Source organism: Schistocerca cancellata, chromosome 11 (genome assembly GCF_023864275.1).
Source record: "Schistocerca cancellata isolate TAMUIC-IGC-003103 chromosome 11, iqSchCanc2.1, whole genome shotgun sequence".
Taxonomy (NCBI): domain Eukaryota; kingdom Metazoa; phylum Arthropoda; class Insecta; order Orthoptera; family Acrididae; genus Schistocerca; species Schistocerca cancellata.
Window position 1 is genome coordinate 143,292,757 of NC_064636.1, and position 24,290 is coordinate 143,317,046.

General features: G+C 42.0%; 1 protein-coding gene across 2 annotated transcripts in view; it reads left to right on the forward strand.

Annotated features, from left to right (window-relative positions):
* The window catches only part of LOC126108734 (ankyrin-3-like), a 111,880-nt gene extending 96,884 nt beyond the window's left edge, over positions 1-14,996 (forward strand). For both annotated transcript variants that reach the window (XM_049914073.1, XM_049914072.1), the window contains exon 6: positions 14,268-14,996. In XM_049914073.1, the coding sequence (XP_049770030.1) occupies positions 14,268-14,754 (487 nt within the window). In that variant the 3' untranslated portion in view covers positions 14,755-14,996. The remainder of the gene's footprint in view (positions 1-14,267) is intronic.
* The last annotated feature ends 9,294 nt before the right edge of the window (positions 14,997-24,290 follow it).

Sequence of the window (24,290 nt, forward strand, 5' to 3'; positions counted from 1 at the left end):
TAGTTTTCCGAAACGCCTTGACCAAATAAGAGGAAATAAATGTTCCTGAATTCCTATCAAGAATAACTTCAAAGTGAGAAACATAGAAGCAGATATCCTCGTAGCAAAGTAGCTTAAATCACTGAATAAAGGCAGGGCCTCCGATCCAGATTGTATATCTGTCAGGTTCCTATCAGAATATGCTGTCACAAAAGTTCCATATTTAGCAATTACATACATCAGCTCGCTCACAGAAAGATCCGCACCTAAAGACTGGAAAATTGTTCTTGTCACACCAATACCCAAAAAGAGAAATACGAGTAATCCGCTGAATTACTGGCTTATATCACTAACGTCGATTTACAGTAGGGTTTTGGAACATATGCTGTGTCTGAACATTATGAATTATCTCGAAGAAAACGATTTATTGACATTATCATCAAGAGCTTAAGAAATATCGTTCATGTGGAACATAACTAGGTCTTTATAGTTGTGAAGTAATGAGTGCTATCGACAGGGGATGTCAAAATGATTCCATATTTTTAGATTTACAGAAGGCTTTCGACACATTTCCTCAAAAGCGTCTCCTAGCTAAACTGCGTGCCTATTGAAAATTGCCTTAGTCGCGCGACTGGATTCGTGATTTACTGTCAGAAAGACATCGAGTAAAACAGATGTAATATCCGGCGTTCCCCAAGGAATTGTTACAGGCCCTCTATCGTTCCTGGTCTATATTTGTGGCAGTTGACCCTGAACAAAGAAAAGTATGAAGTTATTCACACGAGTGCTGAACGAAATCCACAAAATTTCGATTACGCGATAAGTGTCACAAACCTGAAGGCTGTAAATTTAATTAAATACTTAGGGATTACAATTACAAATGACCTACACTGGACTGATCACGTAGATATTGTTGTGGGTAGAGCAAACGAAAGACTGCGAATCATTGGCAGAACACTTAAAAGGTGGAACAGGTCTGCTAAAGAGGCTGCTTACACCACTCTTGTCCATCCTATTCTGGAGTATTGCTGTGCAATATGGGATCCGTATCAGGTGGGACTGACGGATGACATCGAAAAAGTTTAAAGAAGCGCAGCTCATTTTTTATTACCGCGAAGTAGTGGAGATAGTGCCACGGACATGATACGTGAATTTGGTTGCCAATCATTAAAACAAACGCGTTTTTCATTGCGACGGGATCTTATCATTAAATTCAACTACCAGTTTCCTTCCTCCGATTGCGAAAACATTCTGTTGGCACCCACCTACGTAGGGAGAAATGATCATCACGATAAAATAAGAGATCTCGCACAGAAAAGTGCTCATTGTTCCCGCGCGCCGTTTAAGAGCGGAACAGTAGAGGCACAGCTTGATGGTGGTTCATTGAACCCTCCGCCAGGCGCTTTATTGTGAATAGCAGAGTAATCACGTAGACGTAGACGTAGATTGTTTCCTATCTTATGAATAACCTATGTAGGGAAGAACCCTTCACTTGCATTTCCATGATTATTCTCCGAACGGTATGATGAGAAAGTCTCTTACAGGGTGTGTGGTAACACCGTAGCTGAGGGAGTGAAATGAGCTGAGATCCGTGGCTTACCCTACTACGAGAGACGTATGTGATAACGTCTATTTGCAGTTTTTGGAAATCATTCGTGGCAACATGAGCTTCTACGAAAGTGGAAGTCGGACCTGTCGGTGTCCAAGTGATAAAGGCGGCCATTTGCGGCCATTTTGGATCAATAAAAATTAGGTCAGTCCTATTGTATGGGCATGGTTGAGTGGAAATGGACACAGTAGCCATATATCGTCAGCTGGAAAACCTTCTGTAGCTCAGGGAGTTTTACAGGCGAAGTGACAGAAGTTTTCTTTTTATTCATCGCAGACCAGTTTCAGCGTAAATTCGTCATCACTTCCCTTTTCTTCTTTGAAATCATTGATCTATAGTGGTAGTCACCGATGTTTTACTGTCGCTTTGTGAAATAATAACCCTATCTGATAGTGAACTGATATTGTTGCAAGACACAGTTCAGTTGATGCCTGAATTCAACAGGCCCAAAAGTGGCAGTTCAGAGTATTCAATGTGCATTTACAATTAATCAGAGCAGAATCCAACAAGTTATTGGGCAATAGAGGAGTCTGTACCTATTCAAGAGAAAACAAGGAACCCTACCAGGTATTTTAACAATGACAATGGGATCAGTAATGTTTCAGTGGACTTATGAAAATTCATTCTCTACCAGTGATTCAAGGATTTCGGGCTTTAATTACCTATTATGGTCAGACACAGATGTACGATGCCTGACGATCCAGATGGCAAAATCATTTACTCGAGTGGTCCACAAATTGAGCAAATACTTCTCAGAATACTTTTCCCAATCTAAAAGCTTTATGCACACAGGCAACAAAAGTTCATCCATGGGTCTGATAGTATAGAAAGATACAGAGAATGTACGCTGAAATTTTATAAGTAAGAGAGCCTGACAAGTATTTACCCAATTTGTCGTATACAAATAGCATTAGCCATTTGACATAAGAAGACAACCAACGAGAAGTAAGTGTAACAGGAAAGACTAAAGATAGAGAGCACAACGAAGAATACTTGGTAGATAAAACAGAAACTCATAAATGTAACTTGATGCTGCATAATCAAAAATAATTAATGTGTATGATCTCAGGCAAAGTCTGTAAATTATGTTATACGTACTAGATATAAAATTAGCAGAATCTCAGTAGAAAAGGAGCTGAAAAAAATTTGAAAATAAATTATTGTTGTTGAATAAGAGACAAGACATGGAAATTGAAAAATGTTCCTGCATAAAAAGATTAACATAAAAAGAGGAGAAAGCTGGCTAAAAAGTGACAGAGAAACATCAGCTTGAGGAAATAAACTATTCAGAGCAGGAAATGAAACATATTAAGACAATACTCGATAATGGAGTGAAAAGTTTGTTGAGAGTGAGTTAAGAAAACCAGCCTGGAGAACAGATTGTGCGTAACGTGGTAGTAATGTGAATAACAATGTACAGGGAAAAAGAGAGCCAAGGCTTCCTCTTTTCTTCGGCATCAGACGGCTGTGGTGACTAGTAAGAGGTCCTACATAAATATAGGCTTTGGAAGACTAAAGGCGAGAACAGCTTTAAACAAAAATAGTTTACAGTCATAAATACACGGATTTAAAAGAATCACAAAACCAAAAACTTGTTAATATAGAACAGTGAAACGTCGAGAATACATTTGCCAGGGTAACATATTTAACTGAATAACATTGCAGGATCGCATGTAAGTGCGAGATAAGCCACTGGAAACATGAAATGCTGGTGCACTGCCAAAAGGTCGAATGCAGGCATGCAAACATGTATGGATTGTGTTGCTCAAGTATCAGATATCAGTATTTGAAATGGAGTTCGATGCCTGATGCAGCAGGTTGGTCAGTACAGGGACGGTTATAGCTGTTGGTGAATAATGCTGGAGTTACTGTATGATGATGTCCCTTATCCGCTCGACTGGAAACAGACCTGATGATTGAGAATGCCAAGAGACTTGTCAACATTCTATAGAGCATGTTGGGTTACAAGAGCGGTAAGTGAGCGAGCGTTATCCTGTTGAAAAAATCCCCCTGGAATGCTGTTCGTTAATGGCAGCAGAACGGGTCGAATCACCAGATTGAAACAGACAAGGTGTGTGGGATAACCATGAGAATGTTCTTGCTGTCATACGAAATCGCACCACAGACCATAACTCCACGTGTAGGTCCAGTTTGTTAATACACAGAAAGGCTGGTTGTAGGCCCACAATTGGCCTAATCCAAACATGGCCAATACCAGCAGCGAGGCTGGTGGTTTGGGATCAGTGAAACGCATGCTACAGAGCATCTGGTTCGGAGCTGTCTTTAAAGTAACCGATTTGTAATACTTCATTGTGTTACTTGGTGACACCTGCTGCTCAAACTGCTGCTGGAGATGTATTGCAACGCGCCAGAGTAATACGCAGAACACACCCAGTCTTCTTGCAACCGAATATTCTTGTAATCACCGCTGCCAGCAGGCATGTATAGTGGCTACATTACTGTGAAATATTTCCGCATCACGGAAGGAACAACCAGCATCTCGTAGCCCCATTACAGACTTCGTTTAATCCCTATGAGATGTTGATAAATGCGTCTTGGTCCTCTCAAAGACATTTTTGCTCTACATCAACTCACTGCGTCCAATCTCAAAATGTAACTAACACTCGAGCCCGTTACAGCGTATAATTAAAGCAGGCTTCATTTGCTCCCTCACTGTGGTGCTACTAGCACCACTCTTAAACGACGTGACTGCCGCGAAAGGTTACCTTCATTCAGATGTAGAAACACGCCTACCAACTTTCGTTTATGTCGCACTGCTTCTTCTTGGTGCTGCAATCCTTCATTGTACTTACGATTTCGAAAGTAAAAGACGTTGTTAACAATGATACCAAAACCTCAAAAAGTTCTTGAACGACTTACTTCACATTTTTATACGATTCTCTAATAAACGTTGGGACAGTGTTTGTTTTATATACCAATGGCTTAGGAGTGCGTCATTGACTAGTGATCAAAATTTTTTGTGTCCCAGTTTTCAACACAGGCACTGCTTAATCTCTGAACAAAAATTAACAGCAGTGTCAGCAGAAGACGTCCAGCATAAGAAGTCGCCATTTTCCTGACAAAGGCATTGTCAAATAGGGTGGAGGAACGACAGAGCTTCAGGGCATTCCCTTGCCCTTGGGGTGGGAAACTGACCTTAAAAGGGAGAAGAGTTAGTAATGATCAATGACGAGAGGATGCAGAAGGAAATGGAATCGAATAAATTAAAACCACATTACGTGTATCCATAGGACATACGTCGTTAACAGGGAAACTGTCTTGAAGCAATCTGCATTGAGAAAAGATTCCGGACAAGTTACCCTTTTGGATCTCTGGGAGTGGACTACAAAGGTCGAAGTGATCATGAAAACGAGATGGAATAATTTACGTAGGGATAACCTTCTACGACTGGGAGCTTTAAATTCAGAAGTTTGATCGTAATTGGAAAGCTAGGGAGTCTAAATAGGTGCAAAGGCCCCAGTCTAGATATGGTGGGGGTCATTGATGTGAAACAGAAGAAGGCTAAGGATTTGTCATAAGACACATTGGGGTAATATCAACAGCAACAGAAAACTGTGTAACGGGAGTAGGAATCGTTATGTATAAGAGGTAGGAGAAAAGAGTGGGCTACAGTGAACAGCTCTATGCCAGAGTTTTTCTCACCAGATTCGAAATCAAACGAACGCCACAACGATAGTTCATATACACATGGCAACGACACAAGCAAAAGGAGAAAAGAGAGGAAGTATGGAATTGAAATGCAGTTGCAGGGGAAATAAAAGAAGAAGGGTCATGGGGTATCAGGCTTGGCATAGGGATGAGACAGGTGAGAGTCTAATTGATTTCTGCAATCTAATTGAGATGGTAATAACGAATACTCTGTTCAGGACTCATGTGAGGAAAAAAGAAACTTGGAAATGACCCAGAGACACTGGAAGATTCCAGTTGGATTACATCATAGTCAGACAGAGATTCCGAAATCAGATATTGAAATGTAAGGCGTTCCCAGATGTAAACATAGATTTAATAATTATGAAGAGCAGAGTGAGGTTTAAGAGAGCCGACCAGAAGAATCAGTGTAGAAGGATGTAACATACTGCAGTACTGAGAAACGAAACTTAAAGTTTACCAACGATGTGGATATTGCGGTAAGGAATATCACAGTGGGCTGTTCAGTGGAAGAGGAGAGGAGATCTCTAGAAAGTAAAATCACAGACGGTGGACAGACGAACACAGGTAAAGGGAAGCTAACTTCGAAGAAATGTTGAGTAAGAAAATAAAATACAACTGATCGATGAAAGAAGAAAGTATAAACATTTTCAGAGAAAGACAGGAAGACAGCTACATTCACTGAGGTGGCAACAGTCGTGGGATACCTGCTAATATCATGTCAGACCTCCTTGTGCCCAGCCTACTGCAACAACTCGACGTGGCGGCGAACCAAGAAGTTGTAGGAAGTCCCCTGTACAAATAATATGCCATGCTGCCCCTTTAGCCACCCACAACTGCTAAAGTGTTGCTGGTCCAGGATTTTGTGCAGGAGCTGACCTGTCGATTATGTCCCATAAATGATCGATGGAATTCATATTGAACGATCCAGGTGACCAAATCATTTACTCGAGTGGTCCACAATCTTCCCCAGACGAGTGGTGAACAGTTTTGGCCCACTTACATGATATAGTTATTTGAGAGCATGAAGTCCACAAATGGTTGAAAATGGTCTCCAAGTAGCTAAACATAACCGTCTGCATTCAATGATAGGCTCAGTTGTACCAGAGAACCCTGCCCATTCCATGCTAACAAAGCCCACGCCGTTATGGAGCCAACACCATTTTGCACAGTGCCTTGTTGGCAACTTGGGTCTGTAGCTTCAAGCGGTCATCGCCACACTCTAACACTACCATCAGCTCTCACCAACTCAATCCGAGACTTACCTCACCAAGCCACGCTTTTTCACTTGTATAGGATTCAACCAATATGGTCATGAGACCAGGAGCTGCAGGTGACAACATACTGTTAGTAAATGCACTTGCATTGGTCATCTTTTGCCGCAGCCCACTGACGCCAAATTAGCCGCTCTTCCGAACAGATACGCTGGTATTACATTCTACATTGATATCTGCGGTTATTTGACGCAGTGTTGCTTGTCTCTTGCACTGACCAACCTATGTACAAGCCGCTGCTTTAGGTCGTTATCTGAAGGCTGTCAGCCACAGCAGTGACCGTGGTGACAGGTAATGCCTGAAATTTTGTATTCTCGGCACACTCTTGACATTGAATTCCCTAACGATTTCCGAAATGTAATGTCTCATGCGTCTAGCTTCAACTACCTTTCGGTGTGAAAAATCTGTTAATTCTCGCTGTGTAGGCATATGGCCACAATCACGTCGGAAACTTTTTACATGAATCACCTGATTACATACGATAGCTCCGCCAATGCACTGCCCTTTCATATCTTGTGTACACGATACTACCGCTATCTTCGTATGTGCACATCACTTTTACACAACTTGTCACCTCGATGTAAGTCATTTAGGAATGAGATAAGTACCATGTTCTAGGTATCCAAGGCTAAATAACTGCAGAAAACTTAAGACAAAACTTTAAACAAACAGTCGTAAGAAGGACTGACACAGAATATAGAAAAGTCAAAACAATAATTACCATGAGAATTCCATTCCCAACGTCAGCAGAGAGAGCAGATAAATGGAAAGATTACATTGACAGCCTCTATGCAGGAGGAACTTTTCTGATGACATGGAAGAGGAAGCAATCTGTGTTGGCGTGGAAGATATAGAGGATGTACTGTTAGAGGCAATATTTAAAAGAACTCTGGTCGATTTGATAACAAATAAAGCTAAAAGGATACATAAAATTTAATCATGACTGCTGAGTTCATAGGGGAAAGTGGCACCCAACGACTATCCAAGTTAGAGTGTAGAATCAATGAGACTGGCAATGTACTGTCACACTTTCAGAACAAAATCATCACGTATTTCCAAAGGTAATAAGGGCAGATAATTGTGAAAACAACAGCACATTCGTCTTTGGAACTCATACATCCGAGCTGCTGATGAGAATGATATAAATACGAATGGAACAGAAAATTGAGAAACTGTCAGATGACGGTCAGTTTGTCTTTAGGAGAGGTAAAGGTGCCAGAGAGGCAGTTCGAAAGTTGAACTTGATAATGGAAGCAAGTCTGACGAAAAGTCAAAATACAGTCAAAAGTTTTTTTACCTAGATAAAGCGTTCGACAATATAAAATTCTGTAGGATCTTCCAAAGTCTTACATAAATATAAGTAAGTTACAGGGAAAGACAGGTAGGTTACAATATGTACAAGAACCAAGAGGGAAGAATACGGGAAAATAAAGAACAAAGTGCTCAGATTAAAAGTGTGTAAGACAGGGTGCAGTCGTTTCCCCTACTATTCAATCTAATTATCGAAGAAGGTATGAAGGAAATATAATAAAGGTTGAAGTGTGGGATTCAGATTAACAGTGAAAGGATGTCAAAGAAAAAATTTGTTGATGACATTGCTGTTCTCAGAGAAAGTGAAGAATTACGGGATCTGTTGAATTGAATGGAGAGTCTGATGAGTAAGGAATATTAATTGAGAATGAACCACGGAAATAAATTACTAATGTGAAGTAGCAGATATTGGAATTTTTTACATTTAAATTGGTGGTCATGATGTAGACGATATTAAGGAATTCTGGAAGCAAAATAACCCCTGATATACAAAACAAGAAGAACATAAAAAGCATACTAGCAAAGGCAAAATTGGTACAACTAGCCAACATAATTCTTCTACTATGAAACGAAGGTCATAATTTGAGGAAGAAATTTATGAGAATCTATGTTTAGAGAACTACTTTGTATGATACTGAATCGTAGACAGTGGCAAAACACCATGACTAAGGAGACTACGAGTGTCTGCGATGTGGTGCTAGATAAAAGTGTTGAAAATTAGGTGGACATGTTGGATATGGAAAGAGGGGATACTTTGCAGAATTAGTGACATGGGGAAAGACTGACAAGACGAGGGGGATGTAAAAACTGAAGAGAAAGACAGATTGGCCTACATCCAGCAATTAATTGAGCATGTAGTGTGTAACTGCTATTTTGAGATGAAGGTTGGTGGAAGAGAGGAATTCATGGCAGGCCACATCAAACCAATTACATAACTACTGGCTAAAACAATTTCATTTGACAGATTAATAGAATTTATTTGTACTTAATTGTCTTTAGTTCACAAAGAAAGTTTTACATGTTATTCCTGAGGCTGCAACACACAGTTTGTAACATCAAAATGTAGGTGTTGCTGTCAAATGCAAATAACATGGCCCGTTTCTCAGTAGACATTCAGTTACATCGACAGTTTCTCGACACTCATTAGTGAACATTAATAAGGGATGTGTCAAAGTTTCATCCCTACGATGGCTTTGACTCTGCTGAGGAAACTTTCAGTAATGGGTCTGAACTTCAGTGGAAAAATGAGAACCTATTCTTCCTCAACGTTGGACTCTTCAATCTGCAGCGAAGTCAGCTTGTAACTCATCCCAAAGCAGTTACATTGGATTCAGCTCGGAATTCATGGCAGAATAGTACATTCATGGAATGTTGTTGTCCACAAACTCTCACGTGACAGATAATGATTTATTACAAGGAGCACTGTCTTGCTAATACAAACAATGATACTGTATTGTATGCAGTACATAAAGCTGGAAAACGTGATTCATATGCTGTCGAATTTAGTGTTCTCTTAAGCTCAATAGGGGAATAATAACATAACCAGCCTCCTTTTATACTGGCGGATCGTCCTTTCATTACATTTGTTGGTCAGTCACACATTAGATAGAGGTGTTTAGATAGTTTTGATCCTATTGTGTAGCTTGCCCCCAATGTTATTCAATCTGTATATTGAGCAAGCGGTAAAGGAAACAAAAGAAATATTTAGAGTAGGAATTAAAAGAAATGCAAAGATTGACGTTTGATGATGACATTGTAATTCTGTCAGGGACGGAAAAGAACCTACAAGAGCAGTTGAACAGAATGGACAGTGTCTTGAAAAGAGGATATAAGATGAACATCAACAAAAGCAAAACGAGGATAATGGAATATAGTCAAGTTAAGTTAGGTGATGCTGAGGGAATTAGATTACGAAATGAAACGCTTAAAGTAGTAAATGAATTTTGCTATCTGGGGAGCAAAATAACTAATTATGGTCGAAACATATATGATATAAACTGTAGACTGGCAATCGCAAGGAAAGCGTTTCTGAAGAAGAGAAATCTGGTAACAGCGAGTATAGATTTAAGTGTCAGTAAGTCGTTTCTGACAGTGTTTGTATGCAGTGTAGCCATGAATGGAAGTGAACAGAAGGGAATAGAAGCTTTCGAAATGTGGTGCTACAGAAGAATGCAGAGGATTAGGTGGGTATATAATATAACTGATGAGAAGGTACCGAACAGAATTGGGGAGAAGAAGAATTTGTGACAACTTGAAGCAGGGATCGGTTGCTAGGACATGTTCTGAGGCATCAAGGGATAACAAATTTAGTACTGGAGGGCAGTGTGGAGGCTAAAAATCGTAATCAGAGACCAAGAAATGAATACACAAAACAGATTCAGAAGGATGTAGATTGCAGTAGGTACTGGGAGATGAAGAAGCTTGCACAGGATAGAGTAGCAGGGAGAGCTGCATCAAAGCTGTCTCTGGACTGAAGACCGCAAGAACCTCAACAGTGTATGTAAATGCTGTCAGGTCTTTAGTGTATTCACGCAGCCAAGATCCAGATTGCCTAGAAATTTGAATGGTATGAAAAGCGCATGAAATTCGATGTACACTGGTGTCCAAAATTAAAGCAACAAACAGAAATTTTGTGAGGTTGCCTTTATTTTGCCATAAAATAGTACAAACAGGTGATAGTGAAGTAGGAACAATGTTAAGAACAAATAACATAAACAACTACAATATGCATAAAGGTAGAAAAAAATGTTCTTCGTTTTTTTCCAACTTAACAGATTTGCACACAATCCAACAACTGGATAATGTGCTCAGCATGGGCCATGACCACCTCTGGCTCATACAACCCTGACATCGACAGGGCAAGCTGTCTCATGTGGAGGAAATAAAACCATTCCTCCTGCAGAGCTACTCTCAAGTCTTATGAAATTGTTGGTGGATGCTTGTGTGATGCAACCCATCTCACTACTACATATAGTTCGTATACGTATTACAAACAGTTTACAATAAATCCACACATTATAGAATAATTTGTCCTCTATGAAATTTACAATATTACAATGCTAATTTATAAAATAAAATTCATGGAAAACTATATACAGTATAATAAAAGTTTTTACAGTCTTTGTTTCACATGTCATTCTTCCAGAAGTCCACATATGCCCTCGCTACTTTGCTGCACGGCATCGGGTCTTGGGCCATGCACGCTCTTGGATGGTTTACTAACGGACATTGAAGCAGATAGTTCATCGCCTGGATGTTCCCACATGGACACAAAGCACTTTCACTAATTCCCCACTTGTACAGATTTCTGTTACATCTGTCCATTCCTGAACATAGCCTGTTCAGGGTTTTCCATCTCTCCCACCTAAGTTCCGCACCTGATGGCAGCACTTCCTCAGAATCGTGTGCATATTCTTGTTGTTCCTGCCACAGTCTTTTTCTAGAAGTTTTTGGTGAACCTGTGACCGGTTTGGTTGAGTGGAGAAAACTACTTCTTGGTACCATTTGGTACCCATGGAGCAGATGATGTTGATTTTGAACCTGTTTTGCTCGTTCAATTCTGCTCTGTATTGAACATCGGACATTTGGCAGAGCAATTCCTGACAAGCAGTATAGGTGTTCTATTCTTGTTGGCTTAAGACATCCAGTAATATGTCTACACATCTGGTTCAGGACAGTGTCCAGCTTGCAAACTCAGCAGCAGAGTAACAGAGTGCCATTGTGGTGGTGCATGATTAGGTCGACATCTGGATGTTGTTAGCTTGCCAAGTAAGTTATTCTGTGATTGGATTTCTGCCCTGCTCTTCTCAATGTGCCACTTGAATGACAGTGTCCTATCAAGAGTAACTCCCAAGTACACTGGGAGAGGGCAGTGTGTTAATCTTGTGCCATTCCATCAAACATTGAGTTCTTGTTTCGCCTGTCTGTTGTTAAGATGGAATAGACAAGTCTGGGTCCTACTTGGATTGGGTATCAACTGATTTTCATTGTAATACATGATGAGATTTTCCAGGTTCTCAGCTAGTATTTCCTCAATATCCTTGTAGTTTTATGCCTAGCTGCTATTGCCCTATCATCAGCATAAATGAAAGATCTTGACCAGGGACTAATAGGCTGGTCATTTGTATAATTATTGAATTACATGGGGGCAAGAACACTGCCCTGGGGAAGCCCATCTTTTTGTAGTCTCCATCTGCTCTTGTTACCTTGGAACTCAACAAAATACCTTCTGTTGAACTGATTTGAGTACAGCAGTCAATTGAGGGCTTTTTGTTGTTTTTTGCACTTTTGCAATGAGATTTCTGTGGTTGATGGTATCATATGCTTCCATAAAATCTATAAACACCATCCCCGTAATAAGTCTTTTCTCAAACCCATCTCCAATACAGCGGGTTAGGCTGAGAGCTTGACTGGTACAAGATTTGCCAGGCCGAAATCCTGCTTGCTCTTTTATTAGGGTGCTTTCAGTAAGCTCTTTGAATCTGCTTAGTATCAAACAGTTTGTGTTGTGCACAACAGAGAGATTGGCCGATAACTCCTAGGATCTTCTGGGTACTTACCAGGCTTAAGAATTGCACTTATTTTTGCCTGTCTCTAGATTTCAGGAATTCGTCCAGTTGCCCAACAGCAGTTCATAAACTCCAACAGCCACAATTTAGAGCGAACACCAAGACGTATAATCTGTTCATTTTCAATATCATCTACGCTTGTGGCCTTACCAGTCTTTAAACTTTTGATTGCTTCTTTCAATTCTGATATTGTAAATGTATGATCGAGTGTATCATTATTTTCGTCTTGGACAGCATTAAGTCTACTCGTATGCCCTTTCTTCAGTCTGTGTTTCGCTTTACCGGTTTTCAGGAGTGGGGAGGCTATTCGGTCTGCTGTACTGCCAGCAAAGCCTGGTGTACCTGCAGGTATACCATCTAATTTTTGAGCAGTCTCTACGCTTTCCAACTACTGTGAGTCATGTTAATGCTTTCTACAGTGTGTTACCACTTCTGTCTTCTATTTTCAATCATTGTTGTTATGATTTCTTCACCCACCTCCATTGTTTATGGGAAGAATGTGTTGGCGTCATAAAGACCACAATACATTTCTTATTTCTCTTTTGTCTCTTCCCTGTAGCCTTGCATCTACGATTTTCTACATCCTCTCGTATACTCTGCCGTGCACAGTATTTTAAAGCTTTAACAAACTCACTGAAGTTTTCTGGTAGAGGTGTGTATCCCTGATATGCTCTATGGGATTCAAATTGGGAGATCGAGGTTACCATTCCAGGTGTGCGATATCTTCCATATCCAAGAAAACTTCAATCAGCTGATCTCTATGGGGCATACCTTTATCGTCCATCAATACGAAGTGGTAGGCCACAGCACCTCGCACCAACGGCATATGAGGTTCCAAAATCTCGTCAGGATACCTGACAGGAGCTAAGCCTTGCCAATTCACCCATACAATGTCATGTGTTCAAGTAGTCCACGTAATCACTGAGGACACCATTAAAGGACCTCCCTGATATCAGTCTCTTTTGCACGATATTTGGGTCACGAAATCCTGTTCCACGTTCCCTCCATATGAAAATCCGTCGAGAATCACTCTCCAGACCATTTTTGGACTCATGTGTGAAGATAACATTGGCCCACTGTTCGGCCATTCGGTGGGATGTTGACGACTTCACTCTACACATTTCTTTCTGTGAAGTGTCAGAGGTACATAAACCACGGGCCCCTGACAATAAGTGGCACTCTGCTGAGATCTTCTGTATAACGTTTGCCTAGATACAACACATCCAGTGCATCCTCCGAGGTGAGGTGCCAGTTGCTGTGCAGTAGTAAGGCAGTACCGTGATGCCCTTTTAACCAAATAATGGTCCTCCCTTTCTCGTATCACACGTGGTCTGCCCTCGTCTTCGAGATACAGTTTCCATCTCTACGAACAGTCGCCACATCTGAGAAACAACAGTGCGATTCACATTAACCCATCGGGCCACATCAGGTTTTGACTGTCCTCCTCCCGTTCCTCCTATGGCCCTCCACTGCGGAGAGCCTGGTATGCGTCTTCTCTGTACCATACTGCACCATCTGTGACTGTCTACAATGATTGTGGATGTGGGAGTACCCAGCAAACACTACCCCATTGCTAGCCGCGCTGACTTCGTCGTGGGCGTGGTTGTCCGTTGACTGGAATGCTAACTTGCGTGTAGAACACGGTTGTGCAGACATCTGTTGACAGTTTACACGATTACATCGTAAATTGGACACAGGACGGAAAATCGCAGTTAGAAGCTTTAATTTGGGACACCAGTGCATTGCGGTAACTTTCTTGACTTTTACGGACTCATCACAGTTCTGCTTCTGCCATAGTGTTTCGTCCTCGGGCGTGTGTGTTTGGAGCAATTTGTAAGTATTCTCCTTTTGTTGCAGGGATCTTTCTGGAGAAGAGAAGGGCAAGATGCTGATTGCGGCAGCTAAGGAGGGGTCAGTGAGCAAGGTGCGAACGTTGCTGACAGTGGGGGCGGATGTGGAGGCGAAGGACGAGAACCAGCAGAACGCACTGCACTGGGCAGCAGCCAGGGGACACGTGGAGGTGGCGAGGCGTCTACTGGAGGATGGAGCTGATGTCAACGCCAGGGACCGCTGGCGGAACACGCCTCTGCATCAGGCTGCATGGAATGACAATCCGGCTGTGGTGCGGCTGCTGGCGGCATCCTCTGCCGACTGCAACGCCAGGGATCAGACTAGGAACACGCCACTGCACGATGCGGCACGGCGTGGCCACCCAGACGCGGCGACTGCACTACTGGAGGCAGGGGCCGACAGAGAAGTCAGGAATGACGATGGGGATACGCCCCTGGACCTAGCCAAGCGGAACAACCACCAGCAGCTCATAGACATCCTAGGATCAAGCTAAATATAGTGCAAACGACTCTGGAGTAAAATAAAAAAAAGCCTTCTATGTGACCTTTGTTACTTATAAAATAAATAATACAGAAAAGCTTATCCCGCAGCCTTGGTTTGGACCAATATTTACATAGTACATACAACAACTCAAGTACCATTACACCAAGAGTGCTTATAGACTACTATAAGTTCAAAGAGGGACTCTCCTTTTACTGAAAATTCAAAACAAACTGAATAATACTCGATTACTAAGGAACGCTAGTTTTCTACAATATTTTTTTACTGAAAAATCCATTTTAGGTGCATGTTTGGTGCTATGTGGAACTTATATAAAACTTTTATATATTTCCTTGTATCCAGATTGCTGACACATAAGCTCTATACTTAAAATACATCTTCATTTGAGATCTTTCACTGAATTTACTTCTGTACCTAATGAGCTGACAGTCCAGCAACTTGTGTCGGCAGTTAAAAATTGGTGTTATTACCAGTACTTACAACACATTAGTTCCGATTCCAGACTGAATTTTGTTGTATTCTGTCTAGTTGTTGAGTATGGGGTGCCTAGGAAACCTCCTTCTCGGATCGCTAGACAACAGTTCAAGCAAATCGTATTAGAGAGTTTTATTACGAAATGAATCAATGACAATACTTAACTCTGACAATAACACAGAAGCGCTGCAAACAAAGGGCGACATGCAAGAAAGAAATCTCTTCAGTATAAACAATTCCTAAGTCACTGGTCTTGATGTGACTAATGTCTGCTGTAGAAGTGGCCGCAACAAGTGGGGAGTGGCGCTCATGTTTTCTTCCGCTGAAGGCCGCAGCTGTCACGTTGTAGTCCTAGACAGAGGTCGCTCAGCGTGCTATTGGGTGACGTCTTCTTCACAGCCCTGTCTGCTCTATCTTTCCCGATCGGCGTGCCGGTGCTCGACTGTACGCCATAACATTCCTCCCCCCAAAACGACGGACCGTCGTCGTATAAGGAGCGCGACAACGGGAGAGAAGGCAGGAGCGTGGATGCAGCGGTGGACTGGAAACTGTGGTTGCAGCGGACGTCAGGCTTCCAGTTGTAGCCCGCCATCTGACCTGCACTCAGGTGCAAACGTCCCCCGGAAAACGCACAGAAGGGCACGCATCCAACTCCTGAGACCCATAACCAGATGGAGAAGCCGCAAGCTGCTGCAGCGTTGGCGGGTCCAGCTCCTTGGGTAAGACGAGAGGAGGAGGCGACGCCTCCGTCTCCACGGGGTCGTCCTGTGGTGTCGTGACGACACTCTTTGACAGCTGTTGTGGCCACACGTCCTCAGGATCTGTGAATCTGGGCGAAGAGATACACAAGTATCACTGTGCACATTACAGTGGCGAATTTGATCCTGATGTCGGCACTGCAATCCGTCTGGACCTGAAATGAGATACACGCAAGCACCAAGTCGACGAACGATCTCGCCTCGCACCCACCGTCTGTGTCCATACTTCGACGCCGGATATTGAGGATGGCAGAGCTGGTGGAGCAGTGTCCGCCAGCGATGGTCCATCTTGTGGATGCGAACGATAGGAGGTGAGAAACAGTTGCTATAAGCGTATACCACAAGCAACCAAAAAGATCCCACAAAATCTATGTGCACACGTTGCCATGGTGATTGCGACTTAGGCCAAGAAGAGAATTTTTATGGTGGAGCGGACCGAATTTCCCCACATGCATGATGCTGTTCTATTTGGCTGTCCATACCCTCCCAAGTACAGTCTCGACGCACTGTTTCGTAATTATCCCCCAGTGTCGGTCCACTATCATTTTGAACAAGAATCACCCCTCGCTGTATAGCGAGGCTATGCCGACGTGCAAAGTATTGGCGCGCTACGGAGTTCTTAATGCTATACTATGAGCGAGGCAAAATTGTGCGAATGTAGTTTAACAGAATCTCGAAATCTGAATCAGCTTCCGTGGCCTGTGCAATTTTCCTGTTGTTCAGAGGCAAAGGTTGAAGCAATTCAGAATCCTGACCATCGATGTGACAACAAAATGCTGCAGAAGCGTCAAAATCTGTATCAGGGTCAATCGTAAGACATGAAAGTATGTCCGCATTACCATGTTGATCTGTCTTAAGATTTACAATCTCGTACTGATATTGAGACAACAACAAAGCCCATCATTGCAATTTTTGGCCAGTAGGTACAACGACTGCAAAGGCTTTTGATACGTTACTAAGTAGAATTTCATGCCATACAAATAGTGGTGGAATTTGGTGACACCATGCACAATAGCCGGTGCCCCTCTCTCTATTCGTGAATAATTACACTGAGCTTTGGAAAACACTTTTGATGCGAATGCAACAGGCCTGTCTTTATCACCAAATCTATGTGAAAGAACTGCACCGAGTCCATAAGAGGAAGCGTCAACTGGCAATACAGTTGATTTGTCAGGATGAAAGTCAACTAAGCATCGATCACTGAGCAACGCATCTTAAAGTTCTCGAAAAGCTACTTGGCACCTATCTGTTCAAACAAAGGGGACATTCTTGCGACGCAAGCGGTGGAATAGAGCTCCAATTTCTGCAGCATTCGGTATTAACCCAGAAAAATAGTTCATTTTCCCTAAAACAGACTGCAATTCTGTGACATTGCGAGGAACTGGCAGGTCTCGTATGACTAACAAATGCTACTGAAGAGGATGTAAACCTTGACTGTTTATGACATGACCAACATACTGTAACTCATGTTTAAAAAAGAATCACACTTGTCCAGTCTACACTTTAGTCCTGCATCAGGTAACACACAAAGCACGCAAACTTGCAGTGAGTTCTTCAGGTGTACGACCTGCTACAACAATATCGTCCAAATAGTTTCAACAGTTTGGCACTTGAGCAGTCAGCTGTTCCTAATAACATTGGAAAATATCATGTGGGGAAGCACTGCCATTAGGCAAACGCAAATATTTAAATAAGCCCAAATGAGTATTCACTATACACAGTTTTCGAGATTCTTCATCGAGCGTTATTTGAAGACGCGCATCACACAAATCAATTTTTGAATAGTAGCGACCAGCGCCTAATCTATCAAAGAGATCCTCTGAGCGAGGTAAGGAGTAAGTATGAATCACAGTTTGTGGGTTGACCATGTACTTGAAGTCGAGGCAGAGGCGAATACGACCTGAAAGTTAAGAAGAAAAACCAATGGAATTGCCCATTGACTAGCTTGTATGGGAACAATAGCTCCGCTAGCTTGCAAGTCTTTATTTCCAGTGGCTATTTCGCCAAGTAATGCAATAGGAACAGTTTTAGCCTGGTAAAATTTCGGTTGATCATTGTCATTCAGGGTAGACTAATATGTGGAACAAAACTGTTAGCCTTGCCGAAACGTTCAGAAATGAGTTAACGGAATTCTTTTAGCAAACTAGCTACACTGTCTTTAGCAGTGAATGCATTGACTGCCAACACATTGTACTGAATTTGAAAGCCAAACAAATCAAATGAATCAAGACCAAATAAGTTCTCACAATCGCATGATTGTAACACACTGAAAGTTAAAGTTCACGAATGTGAGCGATACATGGCAGGCAAAGTACATTTTCTGAGAACAGGAATGTCTTGTCTGTTATAAGCCATTAAGTTTATACAGGCGTGGGGAACCTAAAAGCTACGATTCAGGGATGTTACTGAGACACTTGTGTACAACTGAAATTTCACATGTTTTCCACTAATGTGCAAATGAGCAATAAGTTTTCCCACAACCTTTTTGTGCCCACTGAAGAAACTGCACTGAAGAAACTGTTCGCTTGCTAGTTACGCTGATGCCTCCAGCAGGCTTTGACTAGACTGCATTGATTACATGGGCCTTGTGACTACAATTTCGTTCATGTTTGTTCTGTTGCATACATACGGATTGTACATGACCTTTCTTTCCCGAGCATATCACTGTGCTTGTCTAGACAGGCAGTCTTGGCGTGTGTGAGTAGCACCAAGTGCATGATTTAACTCTGTTTGCCTGTGTAGAGAGCTGGTTAGGCTGCATAGAGAACTGTTTACATGGCGTGGCGCTCGCAAGTGAATGCTGCCTAATGTGCCTGTCGGGAGCAAGGGACTCAACCTGACAGATTGGCGGCTGCTTACATTTATCAGCCGACATGGCACCCGAATTGTGCTGTTCTAGTATTTGCATTACTTGCTGAAATGATGGATCAGACAGTTTCAAAGTCTGTTCTCTAAGTGAGATATCAGTTCCATTGTACACGATCGCATCACGTGACATAACATCTGAATATAAAGCACCACAAGCACTTTTGAATTAGTATCCTCGTCACACCATGCAAATCTGTTACCCACTCAAGGTAAGTTTGTTCTGACCGTTTCTTGCAACGAAAGAATTGATATCTAGCTGTACCACATTTACTTGTTGCTCTTAATAGTTAATTAGTGAATCTAGAACCTTATCATAGGAAAGTTCACTCAGAGTTGCGGAAGGGAATAATCTCTGAATGAGACAAAACACAGCGCTCCCTACTGTTAATAAGAAGTAATGAAGTTCCAGAGTACCTGGTATGTTGTGACCAATTATGTGGGCTTCAGACTGTTGCAACCCATCTAGCCATTCGTCTTGTTGTTAATTAAACTGGCAAAAAGGCAGTATGGCACTCGCAGCTAGAGGTGTGGTATTTTGCGTTTCATTAGTGGCGTGAGCGGTGAGTAGCTGCTGTACTGTACTCAGTAGAATTGCGATTTGCTGACTCTGAAACTGAAACCTTTGTGTCAGCTGCGTTTCATATATCGCTAGCAGCTGTGCCGCTGGACCAAGGGGTGGGAGAAGTGGGTTGTTCGATTTCGAAGAGAGAACTGCAATAAACAGACAAGGCAGGCAATAAAAATAAGTACAGAAGCAAAGAAAATCTCCGCAACGCCCACCTGGAAACACTGATTAGCGAAAACAATATGAGAAACTATTAACCCTGTGGTGCGTGAATTTCACTGCAGTGGACAACTTATAATGGTCAATTTTCTGGAATTTTCAATCAGTCATGCGGTTGCAAATGCATGCAGGACACAACACCAGTAGGGACTGCCGACTGCACTCAACCGTGTGCGTTAGCAGCCTCAGGACATTGAAAATGCCGGAGAAGCGACCATTAAAAGTTGTCCACTGTAGTGGACGCTATGCGCCACAGGGTTAAAGCAAGTAAACACACCCCTGCAAAGAAAAGCCAAAGCAGAATTAAAGCGCCAGTAAAATAGAAAACGAAATCCGTGGTCGTCAGGGACTGAGTTCCTCTTAATACTCATCGCCAATGTTGTATCACGCCTAGATGCCCAATATATTGTGCCTGGGGAACCTCCTTCTCGGATCGCTAGACAGCAATTCAAGCAAATAGTATTAAAGTGTTTTATTACTAAATGAACCAATGGCAATACTTAACTTTGACAATAACACAGAAGTATTGCAAGCAAAGGGCGACACGCAAACAAAAAAATCTCTTCAGTATATACAATTCCTAAGTCGCTGGTCTTAAAGTGCCTAATCTTGACGCTGTGGCCGCGACCCGTCGGGACCTACCCTTACGTTCTCTTCGCCCAGAGGCCGCCGCTGTCGCATTGTCGTCTTATAGAGGTATCAGTCAGCGTACTATTTGCAGACGTCTTCTTCACAGCCCTCTCTGCTCTAACGTTCCCGACTGGTGTGCCAGCTCTTGACTTTAACACTGGAACTAATTGACTCATGTATGTGCGTAACTCGTTGATTAATATGTATAACTGCAGTGTGCCATCTGTAGCAATAATCAAACGAAGTTGTGTGCTAATCATTTGAAAAGTTAGCAGTTTATCTTAAAGAAGAAAGAATTGTAGAATGATATATAATCACAAATACAACACACAGCTGTGACACTCCACTTACAAGACGTATTACCACGTATCACGTAACATTGACCTGCACTATCACATTACAGAAAGTTACAGAAATTTTTCCCTTTTTCTCACACTTTGCTTCTTCCCATCTTCAGTGCATTTTCCTCTGTCAGGCATCACGTCTACAACGAGTCAGCAGGGGCCGCCCTGCTACCAGCTGCACAGCAGCCCTGGTCAGACAGCCGCCCCTGCCGACAGCGTCTCCACTGCCTCAGGCATCGGTCTGCCCAACTATGGCCTGCGGGAAGTGTACAACTGAATGAGGAATTGGTATAGGGAATTCTGTCAGAAAATTTAACATGTCAGATAGTGCGTGAATGCCACTCCACTCTCAAGGGGTAAAACCCGAAACCGCTCATAATATTTAAAAAATGGCTGCAAAGATAAAGAGGTATTTGTTTACCTTCTGCCGAAACAGACAGTAGAAGATTACAGTCAACAGACTCAGTTCTCAAACAGAGGACTGCCAGTGACTGCCAGGTAATATCTAACAAGCTCCGATACTATGGCAAAGTAATATAATACTCTTTGAGACTATCGGAAACCACGTTATATTCAATAAAATATGAACAACAGATCAATTTGGTTCAGAGTAAAGGAAGATGAAGGAGTGACCAGATGCACTAATACAGTCGTGAATGAATGACGGCGTATGCGGAAAATAAAATGAGTGTTTTCTTGATATTATCCTGTCAATTTTGCGACATCAAAGTACAACCGTCAAAAGAACTGAAGTTGCACTTCAGACAGAAGGCAGACTGCCAACAGTGAACACAAAAGAGCAACACATAGTCCACAATGCTGGACGCACACATCAACCAGAAGGGTGCAATTACGGTTGTAATTAAAGTAATTGAAATAAAATTCTCTACTTTGGCCCATAAATCAAGTACATAATTCAAATGAATTTATTGTTTCATTAATTAATTGAAAGGTCAATAGATTTATTAATCACAGTTGTAGACTTGCCCTGCTAAAGCAGTATGGTGTAAAGTATGGTGTCGAATGCAGCTCCAAGCATAATCAACTGCAGACAATGAGTGCCTCATACTTCAGTATCTAGATCGTGTATAACTTATTTCTTTCATATAATCACCTGTCCCATGTTCAACAGTGAATAAGGAGATATCATTGCAAACATATTTCAGAGTTATCTGCAGATAATTTAGGTTTTGTATATATTATGTGCTGTTTGAATGTCACTAGGACTGCTAATATAGATTTATCTTGGTTTAATGTACTAATCGGCTGAGTATCTCCAAACATCTGACCTCATCCATGCCAATCTGGACAAACCTTGAAAACATTGATCATACAAATTCCAACTTACAGTTTCCTTACGAGTACAGTTATCCAAGATAGGGGCGATTACATCATCCAAGATGATGGCGATGACGTCATCCTAGATGGCGGATTTTGGCGTGAAGTTTGAATTTTGGCGCGAAAGTGCCAAGCCCCCCTCCCCCAGAAAAATGGCGGGAAGTTCAAATTCCAACATGGAGTAGTCGCCTTCCCTCCTAAGGACACCTTGCGACAAAATAGCGCAATTGTGTTAGAGTCTAAGCAGAGTGTATGACGGGAAATCGTGTAACTGGAAGTGCAATCATCTCGGATTTGTAGAGTATAAAAGGATGCATGACATCCGCATCTAATCAGTCTTCTGTGGTAGTTGAAAGTGTCAGCATGGATTCCTCCAAAGTGCTTAACATGCCTCAACTATTAGGGAGGAGGACGAGACCAACTGACGAACGCTTTGCTTTATGGTTACTACTGGGGAACCTCGACAATCTGGTTTCTGACATTGGTAACATAAATTACACCGAAAATGGTACGCTCCTTAGCAAGAAGAACTTAAATGTGCTTACTCCTATTACAGAACCCTTTTGCGATAACATTGTGGTACTTAAAATCTGTGATCAAGAGGACTGTCAGGAGCAGTTAGAGAAGGGACGATCTGTAATGTTAAAATAGGAGATGTGTGGCTCATTTAACTATTATCTACGTATTAAATCCTCCAAGTTCGTCACTGCAAGACATGGTGTCAAGGCGAAGCTAACATTTCTCCTACATGGAAGCGACAGTGTGATAGCTAGAGGAATTTCTGACAAAATCGGCAAAGAAGCACTGGAGACGATTTCGAACAAATATAAAAATCTTGGGGCTGTACCATGTAAAGTGGAATTAGCGGACGTTAAATTGGATGTTCTAATGGAGGAGTTGCCCAGAATATTGTAGCAGCTACTTGTGGACGATTATTACCTTTTGGATTTAGACATAACGCTAGACTTTGCCGGAATTTTTAATGAAATGGAGATGTGCGAGTACCTAATATCAACCCACGACTTCTGCATGGAAGGAGACCATCAGGGAAGCAGCAATGTGATTGTGGACAACGATATAACAGCTGGAAGAGACTGTTCAACGTGGATGAGGTCCAATTGTAGGGTAAAAGTATATAACAAATTTTTATGTCAAATCACAAGTCCAGGAGTAAAAAAAGGTATAAGTGACCATCTTATAGATATTACGGTGTCCAGACACACGACGACAGAAAAATTGTACGTCTTCTTTGGCTAAGGAGCATGGCATTACCAGGCTGGAGGCCACAATATACAACTACAGAATGGATCGTGTGTTCGACCCAGTGCTAAGTTGTTTAAATGTATTGGACACCAACAAGCAGTATTTATGATGTGCCCCACTATATTCTATGCCAATTGCATCCATGTTGGAGTCCAGACCCAGTGGCGAACACACATGCTTGAAATTGGTTAGATAATGAAGACAAGTCCATTTTTCCCGCCATTTTCCTAGATGTGACACATTATCATGTTGGAATTTGAACTTCCCACCATTTTTCTGGGGAAGGGGGTTGTGGCACATTCTTGTAAAATTCAATTCATAATTTACAGAACAGTTGCTGTGTGATGTTTAACAACGTTCTACAATTTGTCTACTGGAGTAATAAGAACACCCGAAAATTGACAGGTGTGCAAGTAAGTCTGCCGGACCCTCAAGACCGATAAAAGCTTATAAATTATGCTCTGTCTGCATACAGTTTTAATTATCTACCTGTAAACTACGTGGAGATTTTTAACTTTGACTCCAACAAAGACATCTTGGATAACAGTACTCGCGTTATCAGTTGACATCAAGACAGCGTCCTCTGTGTCCCAAGCCAGGTGGTGGATACACTGGGTGCAGCCATCTTGAATAACGCTACTTGCATCATGATCTGACATCACAGTGGTGTTCTCTGGTGGCAACGATATGAACTAAGCCAGTTGGAGTCCAGACCTAGTGGCGAACACACATGCTTGAAATTGGTTAGATAATAAAGACAAGTCCATTTTTCCTGCCATTTTCCTAGATGTGACGCATTATCATGTTGGAATTTGAACTTCCCACCATTTTTCTGGGGAAGGGGGTTGTGGCACATTCTTGTAAAATTCAAACTTCCACCAAAATCCGCCTTCTTGGATGACGTCATCGCCACCATTTGGATTACGTCATCGCCCCCATCTCGGATAACGGTAGTTTGTCCCAGTACCACTGTTGTTCCAATATCCACCGGTGTTGATGTAGAAATGTTGAGCTTCCCAGCAGAGCAATGTATGGTAAATGGTAGACCGGAGTAACGTTATCAGACACT